Source organism: Vitis vinifera, chromosome 5, assembly GCF_030704535.1.
Source record: "Vitis vinifera cultivar Pinot Noir 40024 chromosome 5, ASM3070453v1".
Taxonomy (NCBI): Eukaryota; Viridiplantae; Streptophyta; class Magnoliopsida; order Vitales; family Vitaceae; genus Vitis; species Vitis vinifera.
The window spans coordinates 4,021,766-4,037,400 of NC_081809.1; the positions used below are offsets into that span (position 1 = coordinate 4,021,766).

Below are 15,635 nucleotides of genomic sequence, written 5' to 3' on the forward strand. Positions count from 1 at the left end.
CTCGCAGTATGTCAGTAAAATCGGCCCAAGAAATTGGCTCCCTTTTCCCTCCAAAAATCAACCTCTATATGTCCCCCACTCTCCCTCTTTTCCCTCCAATCCTCTCTCTCTCTCCTCTCCACTTCCACTTTCACTTTCCCTCCACTCTCCTCTCTCCTCTCACTACATTCTCCCCTTTCCTCTGGTACGATTCTCGCTAATATTTTCCTTTACTTTTCGATCTTCATTCCGAATTTTCTTATATTAGTTTATTTATTTATCATTAGTCTATGAATTCCATTACTATAACTCTATTAGGATCTTAATTTTATTTATTTTTGGATCTTTATCTCAATTGCAGATAAATCGAGATGGGTTCCCTTGGAGATAGTGATGACGAAATCGACGACACCCAACCTCTTGCTGATATTTCCGATTCCGAAACCCAAAACTTTGATGCTCTGTCTTCTCCCTCTTCGTTGTCTGGTAATTATACTTAATCCTATATCGTTTCCTAATTTATGTTAGCCTTTTTAAGTGTTTTTGCCCAAATTTTGATTCAAATGATAAAGGAGCCCGTCAGGTGCCCTGGTTAGGGCGAATGCCAGGATGTGTGGTAGAGGCGCACGGTCCTGGTTCGATTCCTGGTGCTGGTTGTGGCTGCTGCGATCAGCACCTGAACTTTGGGCCCCCACAGAGAGTCCGAAGGGCTCGGCCGTGGAAGTTTCCTCGGTTATCTAGAAAAAAAAAAATGGAAGGAATCTTGATTGAATCGCAATATGTAGCTTGTGTTAATTATGTAGCAGGAAAAAAGTCGGGAGTTTGGTTTAATACATTGGCTGTAGAAGGAAGATTTTTTGTAAAAGAATGATGAACTTCCCATGGGAGGGAGAGAGAAAGTTGGGGAATCTATGGGCTCTGTTTGGATCTCTAAAGTTCCATCTGGAACTCAGAAAATGTGGGGTAAATGAAAGGAAAATAAATGAAGGAAACTACAAATTTGAGTTCAGTTAATTTTTTTATTCAATCCTTTTCGAAAATTTTTTATCAATAAAAGATGAAGAAAAATTAAATAATTTTCATTGTATTTTCTAGGGAAAACCAATGGAGAGTTTGAGATTTTTCCTATTTCTTTCTTTCCTTTGTCCAGTGCTTTCCAAGAAAAACAAAGATAAAAACTGAGGGAAAGGAAGCAGAAATCCATTTAAAGTTATTTTTGTATTCTTTTTCTACATTCTTTCAGGTATGCTAATGAAACAATGGAGTTGGTTCCCCTTTTTTGTGTTGTCCATCTTTTAGGTTTGTGATCAGGGTTTTGGAGTTAATGTGTAGATAGCTAGCTTTTAGCACCTTGACTATTTTGATGTGGGACCAAGGCCTCATGTGGTGGAATCCACATGTATGAATTTTGCAAAAAAGAAAGAGTGATATTTGACAGTTCTTTTATTATGATTTTGACAATTTGTTCGAAAACAATCAGGTGAGAAAATCAAAGATTGGAATGCTGATGCAGTGCAATTTCTACAAAATACTGTACCTTTTGATGACACTGTTCCGCTTGAAGACGCATTTGAAACCCAATTGGTGAATCTTGGTGGTGAAACCCAAGTTTTGGATGATCCTGATTGCACTGAGAATATAAGAACCCAATTATTGGATGGGTTCGATGATGAAGTTGTCATTGAAAGTGATGGTGAAGGAACGGATAGAACTGAAGTTCTGAGTGATAATGAGGGTTTATCTGATGATAACTCTGTGAGAAGCATAGGTGTTTTCCCAGTAGACAAAGAAAATGTGCATAACGTTTCTGCTTGTGAACAGGATGAAAAGGGAAGTCTGTTGGAACCCCATCCTTTGATTGGCGAACAGTGCAATGCAGGTATGTCTGTTCTAAACTCCATTGCAATATGGTTTGTTTATTACTTCAAAATTTTCATCCTTTTATGTCTTAAAGCTCAATTTTGCATGTGTGTATGTGTGTGTGTTTTTAAGTTGTTTATCTATAAATGAAAATTGGTGTTCAGCTTTTTTTCTTCATTAGTTGTCTTTTGCAAGCATTACTGTTCCTACTGGCCATCCAAAATGGTAGTCACGGCCTCCTTCTTTCCTTTCAGAACACAATGTTTCTACTGTGACACCGCTGGAACAAGGCACCCTGGAACCTGAACCTGGTATTTACTTTTCCCCTTCATTAATAATATAACTTAGGTCTTTCATGCAATCATTGTATGTCAACCCCTTCAGTCAACTTGTTGTCTGGTTTGAATGAATTATGGGACCTCAAAAGTTGTCTAATGTCTCAACTTACCAAGAATTTTTTTAATATTTTGTAAATTTTTCCAGACTCATTAGTGATTCAAGAGATATCATCATCATTATGTTCATGAGAATCAAGGTTAGTCTTGAATGAATTTGTCTGGTGCTTTTTGTCATTGCCATTGTTATTGCATTTCCTACCTTGGGACTTGCAGTTTAAAGCTTTGCTGAAGTTTTCAAATACGTCTTGTAGGCTAAGTAGTCTTCTTGAACTTAAATTATGTGCATAATTAGTTAGACATGGTTCAAGATCGACTTTAGTTCCAATGTCAGATTTAATTTCATATACAATGTTAGAAGATAGAACAAAGTATCCTAAAACTACTAGACTGATTTTAGTTGCAATGTTAGACCTAATTTTATTAAGTGCACTATGATAAGTACCTGCTGTTCTAAACTTCACTTTTTTTTTCAATTTTCTTGTTACTCAGGATCTGTTCCAAGGGGGTTTACTTCAGTTCGTGCTGCAGCTTTGCGGGCCTCTGGTTTAGCAGCTCGTGCTATGACTCTTAATGGAACCAAGAGTGGGCCTTTGAAACAAAATGATAAGGAAAATAAGATTTCTTCTATAAGAGGCCAATCAGCAGTTGGGGCAGAAGTTGCTCCAGAAAATTGTTTTGGGGAATATAATGAGGGATTAAGGAACGAAACCAAATGCAGGGTTAGTAGATCTACAGTGAGAAAACTTTTTACTGAGGATACGTTTGCTGAGAAAAGCAGATCCACTAACAACATTCATAGCAATGATGAAGGAACAGACTTGTCTCAATTGCTTGCCTGCGGTAACAAGTCAGCAGGGTTGAGCTATGTTGACTCTCAAGAGCCTGAAGAGGCATCCCAAGCCAATGCACTTGATTTTGTGGACAGGTTTCTTCAAGTTAATATGCTGGAGTTTGATCAAGAAGTTGATCATGGGAAGACTACCAAAACAAAATCAATTACTGTCTCAAGTGCAAAAGGGCCTCAAAGTTTGGCCAAGGCATCTAATCGTAGAAACACGGTTGGGCAATCGGAGATTTTTGACTGGGATGATAACCGTGAGGATGAAGGTGGCGGAGAATTTTTCTGTCATAGAAAGGAAGAATTATTTGATCACAAACATCATGGGCGGATATCTTCTTCTGAACCTCGGAAGACCAGGCAGGCTGACTTGAAAGGAAGCCAAGTGGATGAGTTCAGGAATAAGGAAGAGAAATTGAAGATCCACCATAAAATAATGAATTTTGTTCATTCTGAGCCAAGATTAGTCAGGCCTAATTCAAAAGAGAATGACAAGATATTTCAAGATGATAATATGAAAATAAAAAAGAATCTTGCAAATGAGTTGGATGAGGAGTTAAATGCAGAATCCTCAGGAGGAGAGTTTGAAGCCACTGGTGCTGACATGGATGTGCCTGACATGCCAAATGTAGGTTTTGACACTCAAATGGCTGCTGAAGCTATGGAAGCCTTATTTTATGGGTCATCCCTTAATAATGGTGATGTTCATGAGGCTTGTCAAGGTAACCATAATTCCAAGGGTTTGCCCAAGAGGGAGAGGAAGAATTCAGCTTGTACTAAAGAGGATTCATTTCAGAAGAGGGCACATCCTCTGGATTCAGGAGTAATTACAAGACAATCCAAGAAAATGAAGGGGATTGGAGCCAGACTTAGTAAAGAATCTTCAGGTTGCGCACGCTCTAAGAATGTCAGGGAGCAGATCGATGTGGAGCCAGTAAAAGCAAAACCAAAACGGACCAAGTCAAATTCTCAGGAACGCTTTGCCTCCAGGGGAAGTGAAAATGTGGGCAAAAACCCTTCTAAAGTCACCAGGAAAAGAAAAGCAGAAGGAACCTTGGAAAGAAGCCATATTGATGAGGTTGAAGGATGTCATGGCCTAGCAACATCACATAGTCTTATTTCAGTTAAGAAACGGGGTTTACAAGAGGAGCTTGGTACTTTTACACCAGTTGCTTGTCGAACTAGGCATCGCATGGTTGTAAATCAGTTTGAAAGAGCTAAGATCGCATCAAATGATTCTGGTGAAGAAATAAATAATCGGAGAAAGGCTGGTCCACTTAAAGACAGAAGAAAAAGGAGCAAAGCTGTTGATGTCTGTAAGGTGTCAGGTGATAAAGAGAGATTGTCTACATCTGGTTCCAATGGCTCTGGCAAACTTCAGTCTGACAAACTAAGTCATCATGAGCAATCAGATTCAAAGTTAACTGCTATATCTAATGGTGGCAAAATGGATGCTTTGAGCTGTCCTAAACAAAGCAGAACTCATAGAAACTTGTTGGGTCGAGCAAATAGCATCACAGACTTAGATGGTCCACCCAAACCATTTGCTGGACAAGAAGCCATTGAACCATTTATCCCTAGGCAGACAAGGTCAAAAAGCAAAGCTAGAGGCACTTTTTCTGGTTTTGACATGAAGAGGAAAATACAATCATCTTCAAATGCTTCTCTGGGGTTGTCTTCCCTAGACCAGAATTCTGAAGGAATATTGCTAAAGCAAAGTTTAGATAAACCAGGAGCAGGTGATGCTATGCTTAACCGTAGTTCTGTTAATCTGAATAGAAAAAAAATTTCCAGAGATCCGACTGGGGAAAGAGCATCTAAGCATTCTGAGGGGAACAGTGATGCAGATCCCTCATCACCTGCTGAAGGCAGAGAAGGAAATGCTGGGTTAAGGGAGATGTGTAAACCCTCTGGTTCAGTATGTACTACCCCAGTTAACTCTGTGACACCTACAAATGCTGCATCACCAGTTTGTATGGGTAACGAATATGTCAAGCAATCTTGCAAGAAGAACCTAAGGACATCCCTTTTGAAAGAAATAAATAACTTAACTGACACTGGACCAGGGCCTACTTCTGCAGTAAAAGATTCTAGGAGGAGAAGAGAAATATCGAACGTTCGAGTCTTATTTAGCCAACACTTGGATGATGATATAATTAAGCAGCAGAAAAAGGTAGGCAGTTGTGATTTCTTCAACTCTTTAGCAAATGTCAGTGTTTAAACTGTGCTTTTTTTTCTTTTTCTTTTTTCTCTTTTCTCTCAGATTTTGACCCGCCTGGGAGTTTCTGTAGCTTCCTCTATTTCAGATGCCACACACTTTATAACAGATGCATTTGTACGGACAAGGAATATGTTAGAAGCTATTGCATATGGCAAACCAGTGGTGACACATCTATGGCTTGAGAGCTGTGTGCAAGCTAGATGCTTTATTGATGAAAAAGGCTACATACTGAGGGATGCGAAAAAGGAAAAGGAGCTTGGCTTTAGCATGCCAGTTTCATTGGCACGTGCATGCCAACATCCTCTTTTACAGGCAATTTCTCAATCTTATTTTAGTTGAACCAGATGCATTGGCTTGGTTCTGTATGTAATTTTACATCATTGCATCTGCAGGGTCGAAAAGTCTTAATCACTCCAAACACAAAGCCTGGTAAAGAAATAATAGCAAGCTTGGTTAAGGCAGTTGATGGTCAGGTATGTAATCCTTCTAGATTATTTCTTACAGCTAATTTTACCTGCTCCAGCATTAGTAGCATATATCTGAAACTCTGGTTTGTTTCCTTTTTGTTTTTTTTCCTGCTCTTGTGAAAGAAGCCCATTCAGCTGGCTGCATAATGGGGTGTGGCACTCTCACATACCCCTAAACCACCCACACCCACCTAACCCAGGTGAAGATGGTATCAAAACCCTAGTCTCTGGTATGAACATCAGGAGAATTTTTGCCTTGAGCAACTTAATAAGCCCACACCTTCAGAATCTGGTTCATCTTACGTCCACGATCTATCGAGCACCCAACCTAGACATAGAACTCCTAGCTCTGGAGCTCAGTTCACTGATTGTACCTTGATGACCTGATCCCCAATCATGTCCCCATGTTTGCTACTTGTCATTGTTGGAAGTGAATATAGCTTTCAATGGAGGTAAATAAGAAGTGGATATAGTAATAAGTGAGGAATCATAAGAAAAAACAGACATTTTGAAACTGGTCCTTGGTTGGGAACCAGTATCAAACAGAAGCTTATTATTCTTGTGCTGTTTATTGCTGCATATCAAGAAATTCCTTGTTAAAACTCAAAGACAAATTGTGTTCATATCAATAGATGTGGTCGTATACGTGCCTAACAGTATGCTAAAATATGTTTTAAGAACTAAATCTGATTTTTTTGGTTGTTTTAACATGTTAAAGGTCATGTTGGGATGTCCTTTGAATTTAAACTCCCTGCATGATTAGATGGCTATAGGTTTTCCACTGTATGTGTTCTGAAGTCTGACCTTTAGATTTAGGTTCTTATCACTGAGTACAGTTCCAAGTAAGGTTAATCTACCTCTCATGGCCCCTTTTTGTCAACTTAAGGTTGGTAATAGAAGATTGATATTTTGATGGTTCAGCTAGATGTTAATGATTTAGTGATTGTCTTTAACTGAAGTCTTGTCTCCTACTCAGCCGTTTAATCATTCTTCACAACCAAACTTGCTGAAACAAGAACTAATAAAATGAAATGACAATGATAAATTGAAGTTGTTTCAATGGAATTCAATTTTGAAATATTAAAATCTGGTTAGCCTGAGACTATGAAGAGGCAGTTTTGTTGCAAACAGGTCTGGAAGTTTTCATATTCCTAGTGACACTTGTGGTTAGCATCTTAATCAGGATATTTTATTGTGCTGTTAATTATCACCTTTGCTGGTGCTCTGATAACCTAGATGGAATACTGATAATTCTAATATAGTTGCCACCAGCTATAGTTGTCTAGTTTGCTATATTTTCTCCTGTTTTAAATTTAGCTGCTGATTCCTGGGGATTTTACTTATGGCTCCTTACCATGAATCTCTCATTCACATTTAGATCCTACTTGATCTTTCAAATCCTTGCTTGAACACTAAATTCCAGTTCAAATGTGTATATCAGCCTGTGGAGAGGATAGGCAGATCTGTGTTGAAGGATGGCAAATTTCCAGATGATCTGTTGATTTTATCATGTGATGAAGATTATGCAGTCTGTGAGCCTTATCTCGAAAAAGGTTACAAACATTTATAGATTACTCTACTATAAACAATTGATTAAATAGATTTTTTTAAAATGTTGCAAAATTACGTTTATTCTTGCAGGAGCAGCTGTTTACAGTTCAGAGTTGCTACTGAATGGGATAGTCACTCAGAAGCTGGAGTATGAAAGGTGGGTGCTTTTCTAGTAGTAATGGTATCATTTTGGTGAGCTGAAATGAAATAACTTTAATAAAATCGAATATTGGCATCAGAATGGAATGCATGCTGGTTTTTCCATCAGCTATTTTGCTAATCATTCATTCTATATGAAATTCAACCTGTATTTTCTAGTGGCAAAAGAACACTAATTATTATTAAAATTATACTAATGAATTGATTTGGCTCGTGCCTAGGTCTTCCTTGGTGAGCTTAATTGTTGATTGATTCCAGATTTTCTAACACCCTTGCATCTTTGCTTGGTGACAGACATCAGCTGTTCGTGGATAATGTAAAAAGAACCAGATCTACGATATGGATGAGAAAAGATGGTAATCACTTCCTTCCTGTGACAAAACCTAAATAATGTTCTCTCTTTTCCAACCCTGCTGCATCTCCGTATCAGACGTGTGTAGATCTGTACATATCCTTAACGAAATAGTTTGTGTTTAAGTTATAATAATTTTGTTTGAACAGAAGCTTTTGGTGTATAATCTTTCTTGTCATCTGTGTTGCTGGGAATATTCTGTGGCTATCCGATAATATATTCGGAGCATGCCATATTGCAAGCAACAGATTTTATTTTTTATTTTTTATTTATTTTTAATATTTTGGTGTGGTCCCCTTTGAAGTTGCCAATCTGAAGCGATGTAGGACACAGTTAAAAGGCCTAAGTTTACTAGATGAAGAGCGGGACGGTTATGAGGTGAATTCAAGGAAGATGCAGCTCCCAGGGTAAAGCCGGATTATAACTCTTCAAAAAATCACTCATCTTATTCCATTGAATTATCTCTGAAAGGATGGTGGGTATTTTTCTTATATAACCAACAGTAAATGGTTGCAGTAAGGTTGATACATCGTCTTCCAACAGTACAAATGCTGCATATGGAAATTAGTCATTGAGCAAGGTCCCCATTTCCTGAATTTTGTGTATCAAATGTTTGTTACTTCCATACAGAAGTACAAATGAAAATTCTTTCTTCAATACTTTTTCAAGCATTTTTGCATGGGGTGGGTTACCATCCAGTGCAAAGACGTCTGGATTTTGTATATCAAATATTGACAAATGCTTCATTCCAAAAAAAAAACAAAAGTATAGCATATTTGTCACAGATTTAGGTTTTTCTTAAGTTCATGTGTGACACTTAGACCACTAAAAATATACATAAAAAAAAAAAAAAAAAGCAATCTACAATTCTTAATATAATTATAGTGCCTGGGTAGCTAATATGTACTCCAGTGCTTTGTCCGGGCACGTGGTTCCTCTCAGAGGTCTGGTCATACAGGGTTGGAGTTCTGTGTAATCTGAAACCGCCAAGTAAAAAATTGAATGTACAATGAATTGAGGCTCATAGCTATGCCGAAACCCATAACTGCAGAAAGCATTATGGCATAAACCGCCTTCAGATGAAGCTGCAAGAACAAGGTAAAGCTAATGATTAGGCTTTAGTCAACAAACATCAATGATCTGAAACCAAACAAGAAACACCTGATTTTCTTAGAAGCAGACATACAACAGCCTCGTAATAATGAAAGCTCAAGTAGAATAAGATACTGGCCATATTAGGTTAGGCTAGGGAACCTAGAGCAACTCTTCATAAATAATAAATATAATAGCATACATTTGGAAATTAAATGCAGAAAATGACATGGAAAAATTTCCATCTTCTGTGCAGTCCATGAAATAGGCTTCTGACTCGTGTACTTCCAGCAAAAGGCAAAAAATATGCTTTTCTGCTTATCTATTGGCAAAAAGCTGAGAGAAAAAAGGCATATATGTTCACCCTCTTTTCTTAAGGGCCTTTATAAATCTACCACCGGAAGTTCAGGGATGAAAACTAGTTATTAGTCACCAGATATATGGACAAATTTTTGGTAAGAATGAAACCCACCATCCCTAAAATTTCAGGGGCATAGAAAGCATATGGGAAATGGTTTGACTATAAGGAAAACTCCCTCTATTAGTAAAATCACATAACAAATACCAATAGCAATAAACCTGCCAAGCCAATCAATATTACTAAAATCTGGGAAACATTCATTAATAACGTTTGCACATAATGAAAATTTGAAGCATTTGAATTTCTGACAAGAGTTGCAGAAAAATCTTGCATGTATCAGTTCATGCCCACAAGACATGAAGTTATCCTTTTTCATTTTCCAATTATTTAACAAAACTCATTTCCCTTTCCCTGGAAATAAAGGAAGAAATTAGCAAGATAATGGTTACAAAAACAATGGAGACAAAGCCTCAAAGAAATCATTTTAGCTCATTCCACATATTAGAAAGACAGATTGGCAGGATCAACATTTTCTTACTTCCATAGCCTTCCTTTGAAATGAATTCTAACAGTGAATTTTGACATTGAAGTAATGGTCATTTATGTTATTGTTGTACTCTGACCAGCTCGGTAGCACTCTTGTTTTATTTTTTGCAAAAAGAAGTCGGAACAAAGCATCCTACTTTTATGAGCAATGAAATGAAAATTATGAGACTTCAGTGATGGGAATGGAAGAAGCCATCATCTTATGCATGAAATTATTATACCAAAGCATTACTCACCAAACTATAGAAAAGATGGACGATTATGGCCACAAGCGCAAACTCAAGAGCAGCATATGTCCATATATACTCCTTGATTGCTGCATGTGAAACAGCTAATACTTTAACAATTATGATTCATATAAAACACTTGCTGCATTTCCAGAAACTCAAACATACCTAGGATAATTGCAAAAATAGATGCCAAAAGACCCAAAGTAAAAGAAAATGGTGCTGCAACTACAATTGCTTGAGTCTTCATGTCATGAATCTGTCATATGGATGGCATAGAATTAATACCACTATATGGAATATCATGGTAAAAATATGCACAACAAAGGACTGAAACCAGTTTGGCCTTTCTCTCTATGCGTATAAGATGTCACATATTTTCGTGTGTACACTAATGAATGCTAGTCATCAAGAAAAATAAATTTCATATTAAAAGCCTAAAAATGGCCAACTATAATGATGAATGCACAATGTTCATTTCTTTCCACTCTCAACAGTAGTTGAGAAGGCATCACATGAAGTGATGCAAGAAAGAGAAAAGGAACTAGCTTCTAATATATACATGTATATGTTATAATATCAAATATGTTAAGGGAACTATGCATGAGATACCAATAAAAAAGAGTGGGAAAGGCAAGAAACCTCATGAAAATAGTAATATAAAGCCAAATAATGACATAAAATGAAGGGCAATTTTGACGCTCATGGTATATGCCGACAAGCCTGATGAGTCTGGTGAGGTGGGTTGATGCTCAAGAAGTCAAATACCTGATAATATATCTAGTCTTCAAACTGCAAGAGCCAATCCACAGATCTGGCTTAACTCAGTTTGAGAAACTAGATATGCCCTAACCTTTGCATTTATTCAGGATGATGTCCAAACATCTTTGAATTTAATCTGTTGAGAAACACACTTGTCCCATCTCATCAACAAATACTCTTTTTTTCCCTTTTGCTTGAGTCTTAAACCTGTGCTTTAGGGATCTCAGTTCAGTCTCTAGTGAGGATTCCTCCACTATTCAGATAAGAGATGGTCCACAGCTGGTTCTGTTCCAACTCAATATCACTTCAGATCAATTCTTGTTTAATGAAAATTTTAAGAACATAGAAATGAGCCATTCTGGTCAATTATTCAACTTCATTGGAAGCATTTGCCTTCCCCCCTTTTTCTTATATAGAAGATAAATGCATCTATTTTCAGAGCTATTTCTCAGAGAAAAATGGCCTACCAGGAGCTGCTCAAGGAAGAAGAAATAGCATATCGTGCTAATCAAGACAAGAACCACAAAGTCCTGCCAAACACTGCATAAACCATGCATTTAAATATGCATCAGAATAATCATAAATGGCCATAATATGAAACAAAAGGAAATTGAATTCATAAGCCATTATTAATATTTTCATCTAGTTTCTCTTGACAAAAAAATTTAGTGGAAAGTTTTGATAGACCAGCTTGACATTGAAATGAGTTAAATATAATTTTGGCCAACTGAGTAAGTTTATGGAGAGCCATGGTTTAGGACTGACTTCAAATGTTTTGAGCAGGATAGGCAGCAAAGTGTGAAGTTTGAGTCGAGCTAACTTAATGCGATGTTAAAAAAGGACATAAGATGTGTTGAGCAACATGGGGTCCAGACTGTTATTACTGACCCTTTAAAACCTTGCTATTAGAAGTAAGAAGTCAAATATGACAAGGCTCACATTGCATCACCTTACTGATCGCGAATTTAAACTCTGTTGATTATGTGCCTGTCTGTTATCCCTTTGAGCAGAAGTTGGCACCCGAAGCAAGGTTACAGGTAAGTTCTGAACCTCCTGCCTACATACATCGCAAGTCTTATTTCCTTTTGTAGTGAACCACTTAATCGCACAGTCTTCATGTAAAAGTCTGAGGGCACCTTTGCAACTGCATTCCATCTTGAGTGTGTTTCCTTCTTCACAAACTTCCAAACAGATTCTGCAAACTGCCTCCTCTTCAGGTATCTCTTCGTCTTCATTTTGCATAGGAACGGGAGTAATTTGATCTGATTTTCCAACAAGACAAGTTGCAGAGAGAATAAAGTGAAAAGGATGATAACCAGGAAATGATTAGATATAAAAAAGTTGACCATCATTTATACTTATTTGGGCAGCCTTTTGATAGATATTTATAATCCTTATATAAGATGGCCCACAAATCAAGGAATTGGCCAACCTAAATGTGAAAAGTAATACTATCAAACATCTAAGTTCTGAGTGTTTATCAATATGGATGATCACAAGCTTGACTTGGTGAGAAAAATTTCAGAACAAAAATATTACTTAGATATGCAACCAAAGCTTTTAAAAAATCAGTAGAAGTGAGTGTCAAAACTTTCTACTATATATAGCAAGTCCTACCCATGAGTTGGCACAATAATTTATCCATCGTTGAATTGAAGGAGCAACATAAATAAGGGATGGAAATATCTGAGTATATGGGTACACAACATACCATCACTAGATTCAGTCTGAACCTGTTCATGTCGAGTAGCAAAAGATACAGATCTTACAATGACAACATTTCGACCAGGTATGGACAGGGACCTTGAGACCACAGGATCCACCATATGAACTGGCCCTTTCTGCACAAAAGACCATAATTCAGTCTAACTTCTACATTCTTAAAAAATTTCTAGAGCCACTGATTGGGGCACTCCCCCTGTTTTCAATACAACAGTGGCCAGCTCAACCCCCACAGCTCCCTCCCCTCTCCTTTCTATTCCCCTTTATAGGCTCCCTATTATTGCATAATATAAACATGTTAGAACAATTTAACTAGACAGGAAAGTTCTTTGATTCCATAGAAGATTTACCCATTTTAAGAGGAGTGCATAAATCGGCCGGCTGACATGAAAATAATTAAAAGTGATGATGCACTTCAGGAATGCCTTTTTTTTATTATACTGATTTAATATGGTATAAATGAGAATTGTACAGTCACTCAAGCTTAGTTTCTGGGAAACTTCTCAAAAAACACAAGGAAGTTAATTACTTTCATAAAGAGCATATAACAATCTATCTTTCCATCAAACTATCAATTGTTTGACTCAAACATAAGCTTAAATAGCTATCTGAAATGACACAGACCAAGCAAAATAAGAGCACTTACATGTGACCTGGGACGTTCATTATACGGCCTTGCTGAAGTAGGTGTAGAAACTGAAGGGGACAAGTTTGATGCATGTGAAACAGGAAGAGAAGTAGATCTTTTCCAATTAAAAACATCCATGAAGTTGGACAACCTAGGACTTTCTGCAGTTGGCTTGCTATCTGAGTTGAGGAGGGAGCTTCTCTCACCATCAGGTAAAGCAGTCTTTTTTTTGAAGCTTAAACCCCGTAACAAGCCCTTTGAAGGTGAAATACCTTTTACGGATCCTTGAGATTGGAGTAAACCTTTTCCACTCCTGCTATTGCCAAAATTTACAGATCTAGGGGGTATTTGAAGTGAAAGATCTGGTCGCTTCTCCCTTGGTCCTGAATCTATAACAACTTCATTTGTGCGTTCCAGAATTTGGAGATTTGCCTGTATGTAATAAACATTTCAACACCACCTCAAGTCCTTTGGTATTTAAGCTCTTAGAAACGTGTCACATCAGGATTAGATTAATGTCATCTAATAAAAGTTGAATGCTGATTTTGAATCCTGCTCTGAGGAATGCATAAAGAAACAAACATCTACAGTTCTTACAATATGAACATGGTAATGAATTATTTAATATTCAAATTTAACTAAAACTGCTTCTGCTGATGAGATGTTTGGCATATATCTGCACCCTTATATTAAAAGAAACAAATTTACAAAGCATGCACAGCAGGTAAAAATCTGTCCTGAAGAAAGCCTACTATGGCCCAAATAAGCAGTCATCAAGGAAATTGATATTTCAAATTTCAGTGGCCCATCCAGCAAATAAGAAGAGAGGAGGGTCCAAAATTCAGTATAACTAACCATGTTCAAGACAGTACCAACTTATCGGGTATCATCTTGCAAAATGATTGCTCTGCTTTTCCAAGTAAGAAGGTCATCATAAAACCACATCAGCAACTAGTACATTGACCCCTAGATTTATCTCATTGATAGGGAGCGGAAAGGTGCACTCTCTTCAATCCTCCCCAGATTTTTCTTTATGGTTAGGACAATAAACTCACCTCCCATGAGGTGAATCAAGATTAATTTTGATGAATACACTTTAGGCACCCTGAGGACCATCGAATTGCAACTGGTCTCAGGAATCAGTGCTCTGATATCAATTTGCATTCTCTTAAACCATTTGCTAGGAGAGTTGCCATTAAGGTGGAGGCTAGTGCTCTTCTGGCTGTCATTAATATCCAAAGGTTTTGTCCTCCAGCCCTCCATAATATCTTGGCGGAGGATGATTCCGCCACTTTCATGTAGATCTACACTGTACAGGAAGCTTCATGCCTTGGCTTTGAAGCTAGCAGTTCACTTTTCTTTGGCATATGATATAGTGACTGAAAGGCCAACTTTGTTACTAATATAAAGCTTGTCAAAATAACTTCAACTGGAAGTTTAGTTCCTGACTGACCCTCTTTGCATTTAGATCTATAAGCCCCTTTCTCCTCTCAGTTTTGTGATTGATTGACAACCCATACATCCTTGTTCCCTTCTTTTTTTAATATGATTTCAATTCTTACACAAAAACAAATAAAATTAAAGAATCAAAACAAACCTAAAAGGATGCACAGATAATTGATATATTCTTGAACTAGCTCATTATTACCTTCCCTTTTTTTCAAATAAAACTACCTAAATTAGACGTCCTAATTTCCTGCAGAAAATATTCCCAGAGAATATCTTGGGCACAGCCCATTTAAAATGGGTAATCGATTAAGCCATAAATTCTATCAATTCAGTATGATAAACAGCAGCCCTAACACTGGGATAACACACATCCAAACAACATCTTCAATGATACTCAAATAAGTAACAACAACCCCAAAAAAACTCCAAATAAGCATAAAATAAAATGGAAGACCACTCTTTCAAATAAAAGTACATCACACTCACATAATTAAGAAACAAAAGCAACCATCCAAAGGATTCGCCGTAACTCAGTTAAGGCAAAATCCAAAGCCAGATTCCACAAACCACACATAATCATCGTCAAAAACAACAGACACCCAGACCCCTCTCTTAAACTTTCCTAAACCTAATTTCTTGAAAAACAAAGCATAAAAGAGAGAGACAGAAAAAAAAAAAAAAAAAAAAAAGCAAACCTGTGGAGAAGAAGCCTCAGAAGCCCCGGCAGTTACAGTCTGGGCAGTGTGCATTCTTCAGTCCTCCAGAATCTCAAAACACTAATCCAAAAATGAAAAACAGGAATTTAGAGGAAGAAGAAGAAGACGGGACGCACCTGGGAGTAATGTGCTTAAGAGAATGGGTTAGCCTGGAAGATGACGGTCCACCTAATCAGGTCAGATGCAGCATGACCCATGCGATGTTGTCGTCTTCTCCTTCAACCCTCTGTTCCCACACGCGCCCTTTCTTTTTTTACCACAACCTACTCGCTTACTCTGATCGAAACCTGTCCCTTGAAGCATATTT

General features: G+C 37.5%; 2 protein-coding genes across 4 annotated transcripts; one reads left to right on the forward strand and one right to left on the reverse strand.

Moving 5' to 3' along the window:
- The first annotated feature begins 8 nt into the window (after positions 1 to 8).
- On the forward strand, positions 9 to 8,484 carry LOC100266667 (uncharacterized). 2 transcript variants are annotated; one of them, XM_010651502.2, is made up of 10 exons: positions 9 to 184; positions 341 to 465; positions 1,460 to 1,858; positions 2,094 to 2,150; positions 2,727 to 5,248; positions 5,339 to 5,608; positions 5,689 to 5,769; positions 7,205 to 7,316; positions 7,405 to 7,471; positions 7,768 to 8,484. In XM_010651502.2, exons 2-10 carry the CDS (start codon positions 351 to 353, stop codon positions 7,862 to 7,864), a joined length of 3,720 nt encoding a protein of 1,239 aa, XP_010649804.1. In that variant the 5' UTR covers positions 9 to 184; positions 341 to 350; the 3' UTR covers positions 7,865 to 8,484. The 2 variants fall into 2 exon arrangements, with proteins under 2 accessions (XP_010649804.1, XP_019075671.1); XM_019220126.2 differs by lacking the exons at positions 5,689 to 5,769; positions 7,205 to 7,316; positions 7,405 to 7,471; positions 7,768 to 8,484 and having other exon boundaries at positions 5,367 to 5,512.
- A 56-nt stretch (positions 8,485 to 8,540) lies between these two features.
- LOC100259554 (uncharacterized) lies at positions 8,541 to 15,600 on the reverse strand. 2 transcript variants are annotated; one of them, XM_002277726.4, is made up of 8 exons: positions 15,308 to 15,597; positions 13,182 to 13,595; positions 12,525 to 12,654; positions 11,763 to 12,075; positions 11,281 to 11,353; positions 10,220 to 10,310; positions 10,061 to 10,140; positions 8,541 to 8,910 (listed from the first exon to the last, which is right to left on the reverse strand). In XM_002277726.4, the coding sequence occupies exons 1-8, from the start codon at positions 15,359 to 15,361 to the stop codon at positions 8,776 to 8,778; spliced, it is 1,290 nt and encodes a 429-aa protein (XP_002277762.1). In that variant the 5' UTR covers positions 15,362 to 15,597; the 3' UTR covers positions 8,541 to 8,775. The 2 variants fall into 2 exon arrangements, with proteins under 2 accessions (XP_002277762.1, XP_019075672.1); XM_019220127.2 differs by lacking the exon at positions 10,220 to 10,310 and having other exon boundaries at positions 8,866 to 8,910; positions 15,308 to 15,600.
- Between the last annotated feature and the right edge of the window lie 35 nt (positions 15,601 to 15,635).